The sequence below is a fragment of the Ammospiza caudacuta genome, chromosome 1, assembly GCF_027887145.1.
Source record: "Ammospiza caudacuta isolate bAmmCau1 chromosome 1, bAmmCau1.pri, whole genome shotgun sequence".
Classification (NCBI taxonomy): Eukaryota; Metazoa; Chordata; class Aves; order Passeriformes; family Passerellidae; genus Ammospiza; species Ammospiza caudacuta.
Window position 1 is genome coordinate 123,289,169 of NC_080593.1, and position 23,384 is coordinate 123,312,552.

Here is a 23,384-nt window from a genome sequence, read left to right on the forward strand (position 1 = left end):
TAGAGGCAATAATGGATCACAAAAACCATCAGAGGGCTGGAGCACCTTTCCTACAAAGACAGGCTGAGAGAGCTGCTGTGGCTCTTCAACCTGGAAAAGAGAAGGTTTTGAGGAAACCCCATTGTGGCCTCCCAGTACCTTTAAGGAGGCTTATAAAAAGGAGGAAGAGGGACTCTGTAAACTGGCAGAGAGTGATAGGATAAGGGGGAATGGCTTTAAACTGAAAGAGGGCAGATTCAGATTAACTATCAGGAAGAAATTCTCTACTCAAAGGAGGGTGAAGCAGTGGAACAGGGAAGGTCTGTGGATGTCCTGTCCCTCAAAGTGTTCAAGGCCAGGCTGAAGGGAGCTCTGAGCAACCTGGTCTAGTGAAAGATCTCCCTGCAGGCGGATTGGAACTACATGATCTTTAAGGTCCATTCCAACCCAAACCCTATGATTCTAATAGTGTCCATGAGCAGCTGGTAAAATGTATTGAAAGAGATTTATTTCACATTAAAGTTCTTTATTTGTCTGAACCAAAACTATAAAGGAATGTGAACTAATGTTTCAAAAGTACAAATCAATTTTTTAAAATAAATTTCAGAATGAAAGCCTTCAAAATACTAATTTTAAGAAGATGAAGTCACATCTGTATATCACAGACTCTGCTTCTGGAGATGCAGGATAAGCAGTAAACACTGCAGTTTGATGGAAGGAAACTCTGAATGGATTATCTATTACACATGTGGGACTTTACTTCGTTAATGTACAATGTGATCCAAAAGCTAAATCATAGTTAATGAACAATAAAGTTAGAATCTCCCAAGAAAAGCTGAAACTTAAAGCTTACTGGAAGTTACACAGTTATACAGTAGCCATATAAAAGTACAGAATAAACTTTAATAAGATGTTAAAAATATAGTCTCATCATAGCAAAATTAAGTGTTTCACCTCAACATAAAAATGTCGTTCCACAGTTAAAAACTGTAATTTTATAGGCATCCTTCTCTGCTGCTAACTTTCAAACTCTAAACTTCCCAGCAGAAGGCATGAAAGTTGTTTTTTTTTTAAAAAGATTAAATAATTCATGGATATTTTCCAATATATGCATTTGCGTTTTTAGTGTAAATATTTAAGGTTAAACCTAAAGTAATTATTACAAAGAAAATATGATAGCGTGAGTGGGGTCTGGTTGACCATCTCCCATGACTAAACTCCCTTCTCAGGGGCACTTGTTTCTTGAATTACTGTTCAGCAAGCATAAAACTAGAGAGAATACATGTCTAAAATACACTAAATTTAAACTCTATGAGCTCTTGATGCATGCCAAACACGCCTACCATGAAACGCACTGGAAGTTGACAGGCACTGGCGAAAAATTTGTAATAAGTCCATAGCCCAAGCTGATGCATTTCTTAACTAGTGCAGACATTAACTAAACTTCCACAAAGGCTGATCATGTTGCCTTATTCAGCAGTTTAAAAGACTGCTATTGAATGAGTTATTCCCTAGAAGTTCATTATTTATCAACATTTAGTTTCCACGATAATGCATAATTAATAATACATAATATAGTAGTACAGCTTGCCAAACACTTGCTGTGATATAGAAGTATATTCAGGTGCTATGAGGCCTGTTTTGTAGAGCCCTGGACTGCTTCAAGCTTTTTTTAACTGATTTGTGTGCTAGGAAAACATAATAAAATATTTATAAAGAGTAGAGTACGTTTAAAAGAACCGGAAAACATGAAAATATAAGTCTGCACAATTAGTATGACTACAACAATTAAAGTATTTTCAAAATGCATTTTCTAAAATTAAAAAGATGAAAATAATTAATAAAATTCCTCAAAATAAAGTAGCCCTGAATGACTACAAAATTTTAATGGCTTTATTATGCTTGTCTGCATAATATGCAATATAAGCTTTATTATGCTTGCCACAGCACTTAGATTCAGGGCTATACAGCTTCTCTATTTCTCTGGACACATCATATTTCCTTCCATACAAATTACACAGGTGTATGATAGACACACTCCAGAAAACTAATGGAGTATTTTGGGCATAGCAGGAAAGTGCCAAAAAGGCAGCCTGAAAGTGTCCTTACTTGCACTGCAGAAGTCTCTTATTTTGGAGGGGAGCTATTACACACATGGCAAACAGTCCATTACACTGTGCATCTCCTGTGAACCCTCCCAACGTGCTCTACTGGCAAACATCCCAATGAACTGCTTATTCTCCCAGGACCATTATCAGAGATGGACTCAGAGCACAGAATGACATCTCTGTTACACATACTGCATACAGCAACGCTACTGATGTGTGAACTCACATTAGGGCATTTAAGCCAGCTTACTGAACTGAAGAAGATGGATGTCAGCTAAAATTGCAGGATTTTGGTTTTTAAAACATTGTATTGGGCAAGAAGAAAAGACATTTTGAAAACAACCAACTTTGGAAGAGTGCTTGCTGGGCCAATAGGATTTACAAGGTCCTGATTAGGAAATGGCACATTGTATTTTTGTGACACTAAGTGGTGTGCAAGAAACTAATACTTCAAGCACATATCCTGCTAGAGAGTACAAGAGGTAAGCATTCTCCACATGGCAGAATTGCAAGTCCCTTCTTTGTTCTGACTGGAAAGCAAATCTTGAAGGAAAGAAACCTGATTCTTCATTCCAAGCTTAGGGAAGAGACAGCAGGAAGAACAAATCAGAACAAAAAGCCTCACTGTCTTTCTTTTCAGATTTATCTGTTATGCTTTCCCAGGCCTGTTACCAGAAAACTCTCTCCTAAACTGTTATGGGAATTTTAGCCTTTCTCTGATCATTTTGCATACAGTATGTCAAACACTTAAACAGAATGTGAAGTTCCCACAAAACAAACGTGGAACCTTCAGAATGCTCTCAAGGTCATGCCAAGCACTCTCCATTCCTCAGCAAGCTTCCTGTACAGAGGAGGACAAGGGGGGGAGGGTGAATACTGATGATGCTGTTCTCAAAACAGGAAAACAGTAATGGAGGAATATGGAAGAACAAATAAGCAAGATACTGAGCTGCCAAAGTAGAGTACTGGGTGGCAGAGAGTACATACAAATATATGGTTAAAAGGTACAAGTTCACTGGATCTGATTTTATATGCAGAAGTTTATAAATCCTGTATTCCATTTACAGTAACATCAGAGTAACTAATTTATCAAGACTACTTTTACCTGAATGTGCAAAAAGCAATTTGGGCACACATTTGATAGGGAAATGTAAAGGGATTAATGAGAAAAGACTCAAATCAGTGACACAAATAAAGATGACAGCCGGTCCATCCATCCATCCATCCATCCATCCATCCATCCATCCATCCATCCATCCATCCATCCCTTTCTGCCTTTTTGCTTGACTTGAGAAGACAGTCAGTAGGAGCATAAAAAAGTGTACCATAGAGAAATGAAGAGGGTTTTTCACTATTGTCTTCAATTCATGCTTGATAAAAAAGGTATCGATGACCTTTTTAACAGAAACTTTTGCCAGAAATTCAACAGCCTTGGCTTTGCAGTTTAATTACTTGAATTTGCAAGAAAAGGAGGAATTCTCAAATCACCAACCTGTCTTTATAGTATAAAATAAGATATTAATGTCTGATATTTTTCAGAAATCCCTTAGAAAAAGGCCACACAGGCAGAAAAATTTACACTCCCACCCAGTACCAAAGCACATTTGCAGGTCACTAGTTTGATTGTTTTGGGACACTCTGTAGCAGGCAAGGTGCTGACAAATCTTAAGATGCATTTATGGGCCTAGTAATTTTATGGATAAAATTGTCAGATCCCAAACTCTTGCATGACACAGAGAAAAAGTCTGACAACCAAGCTCAGTATAACAGGACAAATGATACTGAAACAGTGTTAAGGGTTACTCTGGATTTTTTTTAAAAGCACCTACGAACATTCAAGGTGCAATACTATTCCCAGAAAGATCTGGGAGCTTAGACACTCATTTGAGCAGCATCAGACCCTCTGAGTGAAGAAGGCACCATCAGTCAGGACTTGCTTTCATGAAGTTATGGACAATTTATACAAGCATTGCTTAGTGCACAGTAGTACAATAGGGGCACAAAAATGCGTGCAGTTTCCTGAAGTTTTTATTTATATTATCAAACAATTTTCACAATACTCTACAGTACCTGGTGGGAGAAGAAGCAGAAGGCACAGTGTACTTCTCTAAAGTTTGAAAGCTGACAACTTCACATATGCTTTTATATAAATAAAAAAAATTTTGACTTCCTAAGGGTTTCAGGTCACTTGTATTACTTTGAGCGTACACTAACTAAAAAGAAAAGGTGGAGGGCTGTTTTGAGCACTATCAGCAGCCAAGCAGAAGATAAATGTACATCTGTGTGCCACTGTAGAGAGACGATGATAGCACAGAAAAGATGGGCTACTGTATCAGCTGTTAGTGGACTGTATTCCTGTCAAACACTGATAAGCTCTACACATGCATTGCCTTATTTAGTCAGACTTCTCTGCTGACACACCAATGCACAGTAACAAGTGCATATGATGATTCCAACACAGACTTCAGCTCCTTCATTCACTCAGAGCATAACAAATATTAAATGGCTTTGTGTCCTTTTCTAAGGCCAACTGAAATAGTCTTATTTTCTCATTTCAGAATACACTGTCCGTAACAAAACTGCATTTTTTGTAGTACTTAATGGGGAACACGATGTAGACTGAAATAGAATGGCCAGAAAAAATTGAAGACTTTCTCATAATGGAGATATTTACTCTGTATTTTGGAGACTAAGAAATTTACTGGAACATATGTGATGTTTCATGAGCCCATCATTTGGGAATTACTATTTTAAGAATAAGCATAGGCTAAAATAGGCTTAGGGCTCTAGAAGTAATTCAACCTGAAAATAAAAAAAAATTATGAACGTTTTATTTACATATATACCTGTATACTATTACTGTGATAGGATAACTCTTTTCCCAAGTAACTTCAATTACTTTTATTCTAAATGACATGACACATATGAGGAGAAAACATTTTTATTAGTATTAAAAGCCAACATCTGTTACTTTCAGAACCATTTCAGTGGCCTCACACTCACAGAACTATTAGATTAGTCCTGTTTTACTGAAACAATTTAATAATAGGCTGCTGTACTACAGTGTCATTTCAGGAAATCATCACTGCTCCAATTAATAGTACTACTGTCCATTAACTCATCTATTACAAATATATTTACAACATAACTGCTACTATAGAGGTAAATTAGCAGAGCACATACCGCTAAAGTGTGCATCCCTGAAGTTTTGTCATCATGTTTCACTTACTTGCTAAGTTGTAAAATCAAGTAATCTGTGATAGGTCTTTTAAGTCATTAGCATGAATTAACAAGATTCTGCTGTATATTATCTCACTGCTACTGCCAAAAGGTCAGCTCTTGAATACAGGAGGCCCCCTCAATGTCACATATATTCCTTTAGAACAATCACAATATATTCTATTAAAACTCACTCTGCATTGTATAGTGCCATTAATTATGTTAGCTAAAACACTCAGTTAATATCCTGCTTTTCTTTAGAGAAGGCAATATGGCTTTCAATGCTGCAGATGAACACCAGTCTTCATCAGATTTTATCTTTAGAGCAGGTCATCTATGCTGGCTGCACTTTTCTTGGTACACACATAAAGCTGGTGCACAACCTTGACATACAACAAAAACCTGTGCTTATACACTCACCACATCCTTCTGGCTCTCTTTCATACAAACTAAAAGAGCACTTGCTCCCAGGTCAGGTATTTCTAACACGGCACCCCACTGTAACTAACTCTTGCTGAAAGGTCACACTAAAGTTTATGTCATGCTTGGAAAGCAAACCCACATAACCAAGTTCTGTGGTTCAGACCCATTGGATGAATGTCCTGCCTGTGGCCTGGGAGCACAGGCACCTCACTAGGCCAATTCACCACACCCAGGGCTGGCTTTTGACAGGACAAACACCCGGGGAGGAGCAGCACAGGTGGATCGCCAACTAAATTATTCTGGAAGTAATAGCAGCCCACTCCTGATCCTTATCCTTCCCAGAGCTGCTGCCTCTACCACAGGGCTGTCTGGCTGACTCTACCAGAATTTCACAGCACATTCCACACCCGCTTCTAAAGATCCTTTGGGGAAAAGCACAGCCGGGAGCCAGCTGTCTGAATGGCTTCAACACCCTCTTCTCCTTGGAAGCCTCTGATGCACTGCACATGCAATAACCCACCCAGCTCTCCCTGCCACGAGGTAAATGGCACATGCATCTAGCCAGGGAAGTCTGGCACCAGTGACTGCCTAGGTGACCTTCCAGAACGGGAGCTGAGCGAGTAAAGCTGAGGAAAACAAATCATGATTAAAACTCACTCACATAAGGAATGCCTTTACCTGGTTAGCTAGTACACTGAGGATATTTGCAACACAGAAGAAGCTATACTACAAAAATAATAAAGAAGCAGTAACCTCTATAGTCAGCTACTGCAAACCATGTAATCTGTTAGCAGTATTTTTTACATGTATGTAAATGCAGAAATCAGATTCACTAGTAGAGCAATAAAGCACAAACCAGTTACTTTTCAGAGCCAACCCTCACCTGATTTCCAGAAATATGGATTTCCTCAGCAAGTGAGCTGACATGTCTTTCTAGAATAAATTCTGTCACCCCTATTCACATTGAGCCGTACCATACTCAAATCTCAGGTTTTGATGACAGTATGCAGAAAAGTGCAGCATTCAGCATGAGTAACAGCAGATAGAACTTTAGTGACATATGGATTCGTTACAGAAGCTTCATTATTTGCAAAGGGCAAAGACTAAATCTCAGAAGGTACCATTAGTTCCTCTGGAATTCATAAAAGAATTGAATTTTAGTTTTTCTGGAAATTAGGAGAAGTGGACAGCATACTGAGAATCTAAAAGTTTCCTTCAGTGGTCACTGAACTGTCTCTGTATTTGATTATTCCTTCCTGATCCATCTGGGAACTTCCACTATCTTGACTTTGGCCTTGCAACTGCCTGTGACTCCCACAAAACATGCAGCTCACAAAGAGCACTGTTCCATCAGTGATACCCTGCTATCACTGGAACCAGTGGGAGTTCTGCTGTTGATGTCAGCAGGGTCAACATCTTCTATTTCACCAGCAGCCTATGTAAAGGATAAATTAAAAGCCACGATCAGCTTGCACTTTTATCCTCCAAAGCAACAAGAGTAAGTAAAGTTCAAAGCAAATGGACTACAAGCCATTTGTCTGCTCTTTGATTAGAAAGGGATGTTTTCTCTGCTCCTAAAGAAAGTAACACCACAGGAATTATTTCAGTAGTAAGGTGAATGTTTTCAAGTCTTGACCAATTTTCTCCCTTTATCTACTGAGCAGCAAGCCACATGCTCCTTTGCAGCCTCTCTTCATTTCAGAATTTGCCAAGTAAGAGCTACGAGGGGTTGCTGATCAGAGCGTGAAATGTCACCTCATTCCTTCAGAGTGACAGGTGCAATAAAAACCAAACACCTTACATTGCTACTATAGTCTCACTAAAACTTTATTTCATAACTATCCTCTAGGATTAATAAAGTGCACTTTAAAGTATCCCTCAGGGTTATGGAAGGGTAGGCTTTTTCTAATTATAATATGAAAGCATTTGCCTATTTTCCTATTAAAATCCCACAATATCATTGTCCTTCTGGTTGTCTACTTCAAATCAATTTAATAAGAAAATTATTTTCTCATATTAATGTTATGAATACACTCCTATGTATTCAAGGATCCCCCTGCTAAAACTCTCCTGCTTTCACTCTGAAATACCATAATCTGAATAATGCCAATCTTTCCTTGTTCTTGCTACTGAAGAATGTAAGGCTTCCACTGTAATATGCTTACACTTGAAGTCCCTGCTTTATTCACTATATTCAACATAATGCTTTTATCTATGTTTGGGGGCTTTTGTTATAAAATCTGTGCCTATTTTTTGACATAAATATTAAGCTATATTTTAGCAGCAGAAAGACAGAAGAGACCAAAAAAATGCTTCCATACCATTCTCTCTAGTGGCTAGAAGCAACTGCATACATCACAACATCCATGGGTCGTGGCTAATTACTTCCTTTTGAGAACAAACTACACACTTGAAGACTAGAAATCTGTAATTAATTTCCTGGTAAGTCATGGGTAAAAGTGGGAGAAAAAAATCCCAAACAAATATGTTTATTGTTGCCAGCAGAATGCTTATAAAGACATTTATAAGAATGCTTATAAAGACATTTAAAAGAACAACAGCATTCCAAAGAACCTCTACAGGAATTCATCTTTTCATTGCTCCTCTTATTATTAGTGAATACAGTTTCCTAATAATTGCATGATCACAAGTAGACTAAGTTCCACCATTTCAGTGATTTAAAACATAGATGATAAAAAGGCCCAGAGTCTATGCAACTTAAAAGATGAGATGGAACATGTGGAGACAAATATTCCAGCCTGAATGGAGTAAAAATATATTGAAGTGCAATATTAAGTTGTTCCATCAGAAACAACTGGTACCATCTTCAGATCTCTATTCATACTCTACAAGAAAAATTTCTGCAGCTATGAAGTCATTCAGAGAAGGATCTGAAAAAGCCATACATGTCTCCCACTCACTTGTAAAGAACATCATGGGTGAGAGCACAAAAAAACAGGTCATGAGAAGTCTGAGCCCATTGTGTAGGTACCCTTCCAGAAGCAGCACATGAACAGCACCAGCTTTAAGATGATGCTGTACACTGCAATAACTGCAGCTTTTGGCCCTGAACAAAGGCCCAGTAATGTGCCTCTGTCTATAGAAATTGTTTCTGAGCAACACTAAACAAGTTAATGGGATATATCAGAGTACTTCAAAAAGAGGTGCCCAATTACCTTTCAGGATGTTCTCATGCCCTTTAGCCAGCTGATTATACGTGGAGTCTTTTCCCTTAGATGCAAAGTGATTGCTCTGATGGCATCATTTCCTTTTTTCATGCATTCAAGTTTTTTTTCTTTTCAATTAAAGCTACACAATAGAAAAACAAACAGCAGGAAAGGATGTAACAGCAGACTAAGGTGACACTTGGTTGACCTTAGGATACAAGGGGACTTGTCTTGTCACATCCACAAGGAACAAAACCTTTCAGCCCTTTTGCAGGGAACCTGACCACAGGCAACAGCTCCACTGCAATACAACATGATCTTCTGGACACAGAGAAATAAAACACTGCCGTCAAACAAAGCAATCTCATCAGAAACATTGATGATGAGCATTTCAATCAGTTATCTACATGTTTAAATTGAGCCTCTTTTTTCTTCACTCACTGCTGCAAACTGAGTTACAGCACCAACTTACTACTAGTCCTACTTGTACAGGCAAATACTGTAATAGCAAACTAAAAGATAAATCACTTTAGATCTTCACAGTAAATTTAGAGAAAAATACTGGAAATATTGCAAACATTTAATCCATATAAGGAAGATTAATAATTTCAGACTTGTTCTCTCCTTACAGAGGTCTCTGAGATAGATTAGCCCTGGAAAACCCTTTATTACACATGATACAACAAGTGCAGAAAAATGTGACATTCAGTTTTAAACCAGGTCATGGTGATCAAATCTTCTCTCACATACATAAAGAACTTTCTAGAAAAGCTATTCATCCTATTTCAGAGTACCATGGCCCTAAGCAGGGCATCTGATCTAAATTACTATTCATTTAAAAATACCCCTCTGCCAAAACAAGCAACAGACCCAAAGCAAATATCAGACACATCACCCTAGAGTGATCAAAAAATAGAAGAAATATATGGTATAAAAGTAGCATCATTGTCAAATTTTGAAGTGAGCAGAGTTATCAAAAGCTTTCGGTAAACCCTACTTTTTGAATAAAGAATGATGTATTAAAAAAAGATATATTTGATATTCTGAAAGAAGATCTGATGTTAATCAAAAACTTTTTTTCTCTTGATGTAGATTGTAAAATGTAGATTTCTAAACTGTACCACAGCGTGAGACCAGCAGACAACAGAAATTGGATGGTTATATAATTTGGTGGTTAAGCAAAGATATTTTTAGTGCTTTGCTAATCCATCTAATGCATTTCTTTCCAAGAGAAGAAAATGCATTACACTGATAGCAATAACAGGGTCAAAACATGAGGATATTGACAAGTAATTTACATCTTTGTGAAAATAAAAAATGATCTCAAATTATTTTTAACAGCATCCATTCCTAAGGAAGGATTGGGAATGGGTGACACTTGCACATAAGTAATTAAAGAGAAAACAAAAACAAAGAAGGGCAACTTTCATAGAAAAACTTCAAATAGGAATCTCATAATGGAAAACCAGCTGGCGATACCTCAAGAGAATAAAATAAATAGAAAATTAAGCGTGAAGGCAATTTCTGGATGGCACATAGTTTATGCTGTCTGGGAAACCTGAAGAAACTTCTATTTTTTCTGGAAGAGAATTTTTTCAAAAACAACAGAAAACATTTCCCCTTACATTCTGTTACATATTAATCTTGAGAGGAACAAAGCGTATTTAATCTGAAAATATGGGAATAGGACCATCAAAGGACAACAAAAGTATTTTTATAAACAGCAAATATTCTTGAAAAAAGATGAGTTAAACCACTCCTTAGTGTAACAAACTACAGCAGACTTAACATTAAAAGGTCCCAATCTATTTTAAAGTTTCATTTATTAAGAGATGGACGCTTTGAAGTTGTGCACAAAATGTATCCTCAGCAGACTGGCACCTCAGCAGGCTCAATTTCTGCTTCCCTTGAAACTGCTACTTGCAAAATGAGACAACTCAGCATCAAAGAACAGAGAAAAAGACGTAAAGGTGTGAATTAGTTTCACTAATGAAAAGACAATACATGGTTTCAGAGTCAGAGAGATAGGAAATGGTTTTAAGTTTAACAGTGAGCATATAAAAGCAGAAAATCCAAGAAGAAACTGTCACCCTAATTCTGCAAAGTGAATTTCTTCTGCAAAACCAGAACTATTTTCCTGCATGGATTAAGCAGTGCTAGGTTATACATCTGCCCAAAACCACATTTTCATGCACCAGCAAATTCCAGGGAAATCAGTCATATTTTTCAAAAAAAGTATCTTTTAAAGTATCACATTAGATACACTAAAAGAACAACAGTGTTTCTTAAATTTTCAGGGACCTTGAACAAGCAGGCAGGGCTTCTGAAGATAGTTTAAGCTGAGTTTTCTCAGACTGACCTATGAAGACCCAGTCAGTATGTTCTTTGAACCATCAACCAAAAATGCCTTCACTGTTACAAAGAGCTGATTAAATATGTTGTGAAATAGCAAATAAATGGAAGAACTTTCGTTAAGAGGAAATGAGCTCATGCATTTCACAGACCCAAGTCTTGTGCAACCCCTACTCAAATACCAGGGCACAATTCAACATTTCTGAGGACTTTTAATGTCCAAAATGTAATAGTATTCTATACTGAAAGGATTCCAGTCTGGCTTCATCCTTGTTAGAAACAGCAAAAATCTGGGTGTGCAGACAAGCGTGTGAGACCTCTGATGGTCTCTCTGTACTGTATGCAGACCTTCCTGGAAGAGACAGCAGCTCCTTCACATTGCTCACTCACCATGGAGGTCTGCAGCCAGAGTTCCTCGTGTCATGCAGCACGTCACCTCTCAGCAGGTAACTCACAACTTAACTGCTTTTCAGACTTCATCATCACTTTCATAATGATCTAACCACACGTGTAAGGAGCAAGTGAATTCAAATCAAGTATCTGTTACATTACAAAGATGGAACTAATGAGTGGACTGTTAAAAGCCATTCAAAGCATATCCCGATCAAGTAAAATTTGAAGAAAACATCAAATAAGATTTAGCCCAAGCTCCTTGGTAAATTTATTCAGAACTACAATTTTGACTAATTGATCTCTGCATTTATTGTTCATCAACCCAGCAAAGCTAAAAGCTAAATGCTATGTACTTTAATCCTTCTGCTAAAAAAGGTTCACCCTCAGAGGTCCATGAAGAAATTTTTCATCAGAAATGCACCATATTTGTGCATGTCACAGTCAAAGACATTGAGGTGAAAATGTTTAGTGCCTTTTCCTGATAACAAGTGGTTGTATAAAGCTCAATTATGAGCAAATACTATAACTACATCTCTTGCAGGTGGTCTAAATTTTAAGCATACAAAATATACACTAATTTTTATCTGTCCCATTTCTGTCTTAAAATCAATTTCTGGAACAGGTATAAACTCTGAATTAGGAAATAAAATTGCACTCTTCACCCATATGGCCTATCCTATCAAACAGTGCTCGGGATTGTAATATATCATTATGATTTTTTTCTCATATTTCATTATCCAGTGAGAATATAAAACAATATTTATACCCATACATTGCACCTTTAGGAAATTGTGAATGCTGGGCAACATTAGACCTCTCAAGATGAGTTAAGTTTCGCACAAGGAATCTAGTCACCACTGGAATAAAGAGAAAGCCTCTTCACCAGAAACCACTAATACTTCAACAGATCTTCAGAAATCAAACATTTCTGAATATCACAGTAAGTCACCAACTTAGCTATTCTGTTGATTTTAATGGAAGTGATGCCATTCCAACCTTTATTGCTAATCTGATTTCCAAAACTGAACTCTTCTCTGAAGCACAAAATGATGTTGTGAATGGTAATAAATTTAGAAACATTTAAAACATGAAAAACCAAAGATCATCAACTCCAAAGGTTAATCCACCACTGCCAAGTCCACCACTAAACCAAGTCCCTAAGTATGACATCTGCACATCTTTTAGGCACCTTTAGGGATGATTAATTTATTTTTCCTGAAATACATTTTTTATCTTAGCACTTGGCACTATATTCTTTGTTTTAAGGATATTCCAAAGATGCTTATACAACTGACATCACAAATTCCTGCAAGCGAAGGAGCTTAAAAAGTGAACTTGGGCAGAACACACGCACACATGCGTGCACACGCACAGAGCCAGATCCTAGGAAGTCACTTCAGTTTAGTGGTCATCCAGATTTCTTGGTCTCCTTTCTTTTCCCTTTGGAAATCAAATTTTTAACCAGCAACAGGTATGAAATCCTGGCTCCAGACAAGAACACACTAGGGCTGTGATGCACGCTCATATCTGCCCACAGGCCACCTCAACAGCGACAATGTTTTGGGTCTTGCCTGTTTCCACCTTTGGATTTTGAGTTCTTTTGCAGAACTAAGAGTGTCATGATCCAACTCCTTTATTTATAAAGTAGTCTGAAAGTTCAGAGAAAAAATATCTTTGAAATTATTCACCCCAAAGCCAGAAAGGAAAGCTAAAGCAGCAGCAAAATGACCTCTGCCTCTTTTTATATATGCCAGGAACACCTGAGGCAAGCATGAAGTGGAGGTGCTGCATTATAGCAATAAGGCAACTGAACAAGCCTTACCCACCTGATTCAGTGTGGTAAGATAAAAGAATGTAGATACCTGTCTTCTTAACCTCCTAGAACAAAAGAGCTGAAAATTCACATTTAACTGATTTCATTTTAGTCAGATACTAGAAGGAAATTTCTGACTTTTAAATGCAAAACAGTAATACCATAATTTCTCATCAACCCCTACTTTTAACGTAGTAAACCTAAAGTGTAGCATTTCTCACCAGAAAGTCTGGAAATAAAGATTAAAAAAAAACAAGAGAAAGAAGAAGTGCTTAAGTGAACAAAAAATTAATTCAGAAACAGAACATACTGGGACAGACTAAATGACTGGTTCTCCCAACTGCGGTTTAGTGCTGGACACCCACAGGGCTCAGGGCTGAGAACTCATGTTATTCTTAAATGCCAAGGAAAAGCTTGAACAGCCAAGTGACTGAATTTGTGAATGGCAGCATCAGAGAAGTCTGAGGCAAAACTGCAACAAAGGGATGCACAAAATTCACTGATGCCTCTTAATGGTGAATGAAGTTCAATTTAAGTGAAAGAGTGATGTGCAAAGCAGAACCACCCTAACTTTATTTATGAGTGGCTTTAAGGTGACCTTGGGAATGAGCTCTTGGGAGACTGCTACTGCTACTCAGCAGATCTGGGAATAGTAAATCTTGAGAGGACAACAGGAATAATCAATAGGTTGTTTCAGATGTTAAACGCTGACATGGGTTTGAGGGAGGCAAACTTTAGTGGAGCAATTTATTCCTGGACCCTAGCCACAAAGAGGTCGTGCCTCTACCTCCACAGACAATGAGAGCAAAAAACTGCAGAAGAACAAACAAAGCAGAAAAACAAAGTGCAAATTTAGGAGTAGTGAAAGAAGAAGATCATAGTGAGATAGGCAAAAGAATGCAGGTCAGTGTACACAAGCATGTACTGAAATCTGTTACATACATAAAGCAGAAAAATGTATTAATCACCAAAAACATGAAGAAAAGTCATAATATGTATCACTGATCCATTAGTATTCAAACAAACAGTACCACTCATTGAACTACACCAATTTTGAGAAAATGAATCAATTGTTATTAGGAAAAGATAGAATTAGATCAATGAATGAATCCTTTAAATGAGTATTTTTCTGCCGTAGTTGTTCAGTGAGAAACATGCTGCTCTACAGAATACTGTTCAACAATGTTACAGTTAGATGATAGCAAGTTTTCTTATCTCTTTGAAGAAATAAGCTGGGAATGTTCTATATGAGTTGATTTAATCTTTGAGCAAAACATCAAGGAAATAACTCAAGCTCCAACTAGTACCACTAAATGTATGTATGCAGTTGTACTAGATATAGTGGAAATACAAAATATCTTTTTGGTTCTGAGAGTATTTTTATAGCAATAAATAACATAAATCTAATTACTTAACTCTACAGTTCACACATGACTAACCAGTACAAACGATCCAGATTTTGTTATTTGAATTCATATTTATTTCCATCACAGAAACTCTCCTACAAGTCAGTAAAGACAGATGCTATTTGCAGCTTAGCTTTTGAGCAATTGTTGTAATACAGATCAAAACTGATATGCTATATAAAAAATAAGGGGAGAATCTGCCTAACAACTCATCTTCTGTGACTACAAAAAAATAATAGTCTCTTTGTCTATCCCAGTACCATTAAAAAAAAAGCCTTAATGTTGTCACGTACATCTGCTGGGCTACTACTGCAAAAATCATCTCTGCTTCTCAATTAAGTGTTCTGGAAATTGGGGAAAAACCCCCTTACCATGTGAAAAAAGAATATATTTTAAGAATGTTTGTACAGCAGAAAAAGGCTTTCTTAGAGGGTTATTTTGAAAGCAGTGGTGCAGCATTGTTTTGTTTCATTTATGTTCTGAAAGCACTGAATATTTCCAATCTTATACTAGCAATGTCCTGATTTTAAGCAATTTAGAAAAGCAACTCTCAAGTAACAATTCTGTGTCTAATACAAACACAAGGTAAGACTGGATATGCACCAAAACTTCTTTAAAAAAACTTAAATCCCTATTAAGCTTATGGCTGTAGGTAGGTATATTTGGATATAGGTAATGTCATAAAAAACTAAATACTAGATAAAATTAAATACTAAATACTTCTAAAATTTCAAGCTGAGATATGGTACAGGACTAATTTCACATATTTTTAGCCACATAATCTTGGTGCATTAAATACTAAGAAAGTAAAAAGAAATCTGTGTAATGATGTTTATACGATTTGTGTATTTCAAACAGCTGTATTATTCATTCCCCAGCAAATAACTGAGGAACAGTCCAAGATTATATTCTTTTACCAATGAGTTGTTTGTGAAATCTGAGGGAATATGTGCCCCAATGAAGTTAGTGGTGTAACTCCCACAGGATTCAAAGAACATATGGTTTTCTATAAAGAATGCAGATTTAACTTTAAAATTACTATCTATAGTAGTTCAAGACCTATTTTAAGTTTTACCACAGCATTTCACTTGTTATCTTCAAACAAACTATGTAGCAAAATGATTAAAAGTGATTTCATTTTGAACCTCAGGCAGCTTTTTGTACTGAAGCAAGCAGTCTTATATAAATACCTTTGGTATTTGCTGGATCCTATTCCTAAACACAATGTTCATATTTCAGCTATAATAAGTAAAGCATCTCCAAGGCGTGTGAGGCACCAGGCTTGCAAGTGTCCAGTTTAGTTTCTTGAGTAAAGTGAGAGTGGTAGAGTCAGCTAAATCCATCATGGAAAGCTGTGTGTGGCACAAATAATTCAATGCTGTTCGGAACGATGGGCAGCTGCCTTCTAGTGTGGACACAAACTGTGCTATCACATGCGTGCCATTTCAGCTCTCCCTAGAAATCACAGTTTGTTCAGGTCAAGATGAGCACACTGGTCACACAAGGCAATGAACACAACAAAGGAGCTGCCTAATAAACCACCTAGTATGCTTCCTGAGACATCCATATGTTCTATATCACCCCACCATGTAACACAGCATGGTGAAGCTTACTCTGAATCGAGGTTATGAAAAATGTAAGCAGTAGGTTCTTGAGTAACTGCTGTGCTGTGGACGTGGGTGTTCTGGGGTGGACAGCTGAGCCAGAGGCGCTGCCCAGCAACTTGAAGGCAATGCTAAGTGTCCAAGCCCTGGCTGGGGCAGCAGCAGGCCAGGACTCAGGGTAAAACTGGAGTTCTCTGACTCATCCTAGCACTGGACATCACACAAGTCACTACTGGCACCAGGCCACGATGACAGCAAGGGACAGCAGGGTCCCAAAGGAAGTCCATGTTGTGAAGGTGTGTTCACTCCCAAACAAAATAGTTATTCTGGGTCTCCACTACCAAGTCAATCCTTCCTCCTGCATCCACTTCTAACAACTCAAGATTCCTTGGAAGCCACGTAGAACAAAGCAGCCTGCTTATGAGACAGGATCACAACCAGAGTTTCAGCAGCTTCTATTAAAAAAATAAAAGCTGAAATTTAGCTCTAGCATCTGTGGACTTGGACACAAACATGTTAAAAATAAAATTGAGCTGTCTAAAAAAGCGGCTCTGAAAAAGAAATCACTGCAGAAGATGCCAGTTAATCCCCCTTCAGTGCTCCACTTAAAAAGAGCACTAGAGTGACTAGAGGCTTGCTAGTCACTGCTGTCTGAGCACAGACAGCTAATTAACAAGGAGGAACTGCTCCATATTATTAGTAGCAAGATATTGATTTTACTGTTATCTTGTTCTCTGGCCCAGTCTTTTGCCAGCTTCTTTTCATCTGTTGGGCACAGCCATTTTCCCAGACTGCAAGGTCTCCAGACAGCATAATTTGTTTGTGCAGTGCCTAACACAAAGGAACCATTATGCTTCACCAAATCTCAGGTGCTCCTGTAATGAGAGCCCATTACAATATTGCTTTTAAGGTGGACACAAGTTCTCATGGCACACTGTGACAATACATACGCTTCACTTAAAACTCACTCAAAATTTAAAGTAATTAGAAGTATTTCGCTTTTGTGAAAAGGAGAAAAAACAACAAGTTTTAATTCTTGAATCTGTTTTATGACCTGAAAGATCAATGAAATGTAAGGAAAGTATCAACAAGGAAATATTTTTCTCTTTTGAGTTCTTTCTCTCTTTTCCTTCATACACGATCTTCTGGTTCATATTTCTTACCCTTACAGTATTTTTATCATGTCCCTCTGTGTGCTTGCAAAGTTTGTTCTTCCTCAGAGAGTCGACACTTAGAGGAAAATATCTTTTAAGGGGAGAATTAGCTAGAAAATATTTAAAAGGAAAAAGAAAAAGAAAAGGCCTGGCTCAGAACACTCAATTCTGAATGCAGAAAATCGACTTTTCTGAAATAATGTGAAATATGAAGGGTTGTTAGTAAACAAACATCATTCCTTCTGCTTCCACTGCCTCACATTTACTTACAGGACTGATGTATTTTACAAACACCCAGTGATACTCAGTATTATAACTTTATGTTCAAACTCTGAAAATGAATTCCAGAAACAATACAGTTTTTTATTTTGTACATAAATATTGATAAAGGCAAAGTTAATATAATACAGAATAATGAAAACTTAAGTAATTTTCTTACTAGGAAAGAAGTGCTCTAATGTTATTCCAGTTTATATTGAACTGCAGAGCGGTATCTCCTTTGAGTGAGACACATGACAGTGATGAAAAGGAAGTTCAAAATCCCTACATTGAGAATTACATGTTATCCTCAAAATGAGTTTCCACTTGACTCTTGTTGAGTCAACACATGAGGCTTTTTAATATCTTACAAAAGGCTCTTCCAAACATACATCTTTCAGCATTTAAAGCACTTCACATGTATAGAGAAGAATCAAACATTTCTGGAAAGCAGCTTCTCCTCTTAGACAGGAGGACCCCAAATAAAGCACATAAACCTGACTGCTTTTAGTACAATGCATTAAATACGAATTTGAATTAATTACTCCCCATAATAATGGTATTTTTAAAAGGCACCTTAAAAGTTTTGAAAAGGGAAAGTAATGAGCATAATTTTGAAGTTTCTCAAATTCTGGGATTTTTATATTTATGCCAAAACATTTTTTCCTTAAATACAGCTGGTAAAACTAATACACAATCAAATCTATTAAGTTGCACTGTAATTTTAAAAGAATTTTTATTCATTGCTAATTTCTAATCTGTTTTGAATACACATCTGTGTAGCAGAAGCTAGTAATTATTTTCCTGATACAGCAGCTTTTTATAAATCACATAATGTTGCAATTTGCTATCTTTTGAGAAATGCTGTTGTAATTTTCAAAACACCTCAGTACAAATACCTCAAAAACCCAAAGGCTAAGTCAGGAGAGCCAATGTAAATTCAGGCTCAGACAAGCACTACTTATCCCAACTTTTATATTTTTCTTTGTGTACAAAACTGCCACTTTAGACAAAGAAAGATTACACAGATTACTAGAGATGACTTTTAGACATAAAAAGACATTGAGAATATAAAGCAAAACAGTGGTTGGTCTCGTTGAAGACGGTATGGACATCTGTCACAGGTCAAACTACCAGCCAAGCCTGTCAGGACCAGCAGGGAGCTATGAAGAGGAGTATGGTCTGTTTCCATTTGGCTGAACAAACATTTTGGGAATATTCTTCCTGTATGCAGGAAGAATAGCAACTCCAAGCTGCACTGAAAAGGAAGGTATCTGGATGAGAGTAAGGATTTCTAGCTCTTTGGTTTGATGGTTTTGGGGGTGAGAAAAGGTGTATCTAGCGAGTTCTTCAACTAATGGAATGGAAATCTACAGCAAGCACACAGTGCTGGTGACATCTGTCCAGTCTGAAACACAGAAGGCCACTGTGCAGTGAGGTGATGCCATATGGGCAGAACCACCTTTGTATTTATTACACACTAGAGAAATTATAGAAGGCAGACTAGACTTTTTTGTGCAGTAGTAATTGTCAGGAAACAGACAGGACCACCATTCATCTAGAAAGACATTGCAAGAATGCTATCGTCCAAAGAATTATTATATTATTAATATATCAGTTTGGTAAAAAATTGGCCAAGACAGTTTGCTAAGACAGTTTTTTAGTTCACCAGTGTCCATGGCCTTGCTCCTACTGGTAGATACTCAAAAGAACTCTGAAAATTTGCAAGATAGGAAAGGTCTTGCCATTCTTACTAGGGGAGCCCAACATGCCCTCAGAAGTGAAGTTAATATTATCTTCATGCCTGATGTTGCCCAGTTCGGTGTCAGGTCTCTCGGCCTTTGAATCAGTGCCAGTACAGTTGGTCAGTGGCTACTAAAAAGAGAGAACACCTGAATCTGCCATCTTGCTGTCTATCCTGGTAGTCATGGGAATGTTTCAGAGAAATTTTTAGTTGAGAAACCAAAGGGAGACTTCCCCAGGTCACAGCTGCACTACAACTTCTGCTGCACTTTCAAAAATGTATTTTCAAGAAATCAACATTGTTTTGGTGAATTGTTCCAAAAGAAGCAATTTGATCTCTGTTCTCCACCTAAAAATCAAAGGGAAGGAAAAGCAAACAAAATACTTCAGAGACACTTCTTGAAGAGGAAGTGCATTCACTGTGCCTTGCAATGTAATGGTCTCAGACAACAGCTTTTTAATAGCTTTATACAGACTCAAAGGGGTGAGTCCCCCTTTCCATATATCACACCTATTTTTTTTTTAAACTAGGGCTTATTATGTACTGACAGAACATAAATGGGATCCAGTACTTTCTCAAAGTTAGGTATTACTGATCTGCCTTACTAATACGGTATGCTGTCATATAATGCCTTACATATATTTATAGAAGTAACCAAATACATGCTACCCTTTAGTTACTTACATGACCAGTTCTCAGAAAAATCCTTTAATGGTATGCTACATTCTTCATCTTAGTGTCTCAACTACTTCTTGCTATGAGCATTTTATATATTCAAGCTCTCCTACTGAAGCAGTTTTTTGTACTTCTTATGACTGTCAGGAAAAGGGTAGTCACTGGGGACACACTAGTGACCACACTAAATTAGGAATCAGTTGTTCAGCTCAAAAAGTAATGTGACATCCTCTCTCTAAAATAGCATGAAGATTTTCTTTCATGCATATTCTGGACTCTTTTTTTTAATTCAAAGCATATTTCAAGAAAAGCCTGCCTGAGGAAACAAACTAAAGCCATCAATAGAGAAATCACCACAGAAACTTATTGGAAGGCAATAAAAATGAAATAGCTTTTTAAAGAGCTCTCAAACTTAACAATATAACCAATTAAAATTGTCCGCACTGATTTAATTTGTAACTATTTCATTTCAAGAAACTTTGCTTGGTTGTTGGTTAGAAGTTGAAAGTGAAAATGACGCTTTTCTCCACTACCAATACTCACACACTTCTCCCATCTCAAACATTTGGCAGAGGCACGGGGAGAAGCTGACTACCCCTATTTCAGGTGGTGGTTGTACGATCAGATGAGTTGAGGAGAAGCATGCTCCAAAATGGAAGAGTCCTCATAAAGAACTCTTTTGGCAGACATTGTCCTGGCAACGAAACCAACAGCCTCTAAGCACAACATCCTCGACCATTATTCTTAGGCTGTTCCTACCAAGAGCACCTCAGACAAAGAGATGCATCTTAAGATGCCTATTCTCAAATGGGCAACTTCAGTCAGTTTCAGATGCTACCAAAAAAATTGGCAATATAGTAAGTAAGTATAACTGGAGCATGGCTATGGGAAAATATTAAAACTTTACCTCATTTCCCCCAAATAATTCATTACATTCCTCACCAATTTTATTTTCCAAATGGGTTTAAAGGCATAATGCAGCAGCTCTTGAGAGAAAGCAGAAATATATCAAGAATGGAAATTTATTTTTACAGTATGCTACAGAACAAACACCAACTCTATACTCAAACCAGTTGAAGCTCTAAGCTCCAAATGCATAATGCCACGAAAGTCAACAGAGCTACACACATGAAACTGAGAGGTGAGCAAGTGTTCACTACCACAAAGGTCTGCAACCTTCCAGTTGATAACTTACCTTGAGGTTGCAATTTCCACTTTGGTTCTTGCCATGGCAGCTGCTCGCTGTGCACCCTCTATTGCTCTATCCACCTTTTCTCTAGTTTTTGTGTTTCGTATTGGTATAAGTTGCTTTCTTATTCCACGGACCAAAATGTTATTTTTGTACTTTCCCTCTTCTTTGGTGCCATCTGGAAACATGGTACATCCATATCCATGCCTCCTGTTATTCAGCCACTCTCCTTCATATTTCATACCATTTGATCGCTCACTGATACCAAAACCGCTGCGCTTGTCGTTCTTCCATTCACCCATGTAGGCTTCTGTAGTGGTAGCATCAACGTGGTCTTCCAGAGGGCTATAATCACAGTCACCATCTCCAAAACTAATTGTAGAGTTGGCGTCACTAGAACTAATCCTGCTCATAGCAGCATCGCTCCTTACAGAGCTCCGTTTGCTAGATATCGATGACCTAGACTCCGATTTTCTAAGTTTTATACTACCCAGAAGGGATCCTCTTCTGAATAAGCCTCCTTTTTTCTTAATGCCCATGGCTTCTGGATCACTGTGAAAATTGAGCACAAATCCTCCTCTTGTTCCAGCTGGACTGTCTGAAGTGACGTCGTGCAGAACAGTGCCATTGCTCTGCTCACTTCGAAGCGACGCCAGAGATGTTCGGAGAGGTGAACGGATCACAGTGGCCATGCCATAGGGTACACTCTGACGTACACCGTAGCCATGTCTCATCCCTCCTGTCCACTGCCCCTGGTAGGTACCTTTTAAAATAATAAGAAGTTAAATTTAGGAAGCTGTAGAAGACCTAGCTCTCTCCATCCAATATGCTACAGGCAACGCTACACTGTCAGCTCTGATTTTGGTAAGAAGAGATGCACACAACACAGACAGATAAACTACTTTTGTTACTTGTTTTTCTTATAAATTATTTTGAAGAAAATCCTTCACTTTCACAGCTGATTTATTTTAGTAATCAAGACACAGTACCTATAATCATAACCATTTTTTTTAATGGACCTGTTCAGGGAAAAAAATTGAGAGAAATTTCTAATGCAGGACTCCCTCAACATTTTTTTAAGGTGGACTGATAGGAAGGTGGCCAGCAGAAACAGAGACACACTATATGTAGTCAGCTGAGAAGGGAGAGAGCAGGACACTTACAGTTCTTGTGCCCAGCTGCCCACAGAAAGAGCAAGTAGGAGAAGTAACCATTCTGTTATTGTGGGTTTAAGGTGACTATAGACCTCTCCTTGTCAGGAGCTATTTGACAGATTGTCTGCCGATGGGCTTTTGGATACACTGTCATAAACCTCCATTGTAAAATTAAATATTTTAAAATTTTTGTGTGGATTTGAATGAAAGAGCAAAACCTTAGGACCCCTTTCTCTTTATGAACTCTTCATACCAACACTTTCTAGTATCCCCAGCACATAAATATGTGCTGCATTCTGAATTATGTTCTGACAGAGATCAAAAGCATGAATTCTGTAGCCCTTTTTTTGCCTTTCTTTTGTTCTGCAGTATGTAAGAAAGGCAAGGCAGTAACACAGTACTGCACAACGTTCTAGCAAACATTTAATCATAACTACTCTTGTAAAAACTTTTAAACAGCAATGTAAGGAGGATAGATGGTACACGATATGACAAGTCATGGATGGCCATGCAAAGCTGCACTGGAGCCAAACCCCACCTTTATCAGATTACTACAGCAATTTTTCTTCTTTTATTCTAGAAAGTCATTTTCATTTTGACACTTTCCATTGTCTGCTCTCTGAAGGCCATTTCTACCAGAGGCTCCAAAGGAAGGTTGCATGGATACCGTAACTAGCAAGTAGAAGATAACTTTTTTTGTGATGTAATTTCACTCTAATTCCCATTAAACTACTTTAAGCTCCTCA

The 23,384-nt window shown here is 37.6% G+C and overlaps 1 protein-coding gene across 5 annotated transcripts in view; it reads right to left on the reverse strand.

Moving 5' to 3' along the window:
- Positions 1-23,384, reverse strand: part of JPH1 (junctophilin 1) — an 82,373-nt gene that overhangs the window by 53,379 nt on the left and 5,610 nt on the right. For all 5 annotated transcript variants that reach the window (XM_058811114.1, XM_058811132.1, XM_058811123.1 and 2 more), the window contains exon 2: positions 21,491-22,247. In XM_058811114.1, coding sequence (XP_058667097.1) covers positions 21,491-22,247 — 757 coding nt within the window. The remainder of the gene's footprint in view (positions 1-21,490; positions 22,248-23,384) is intronic.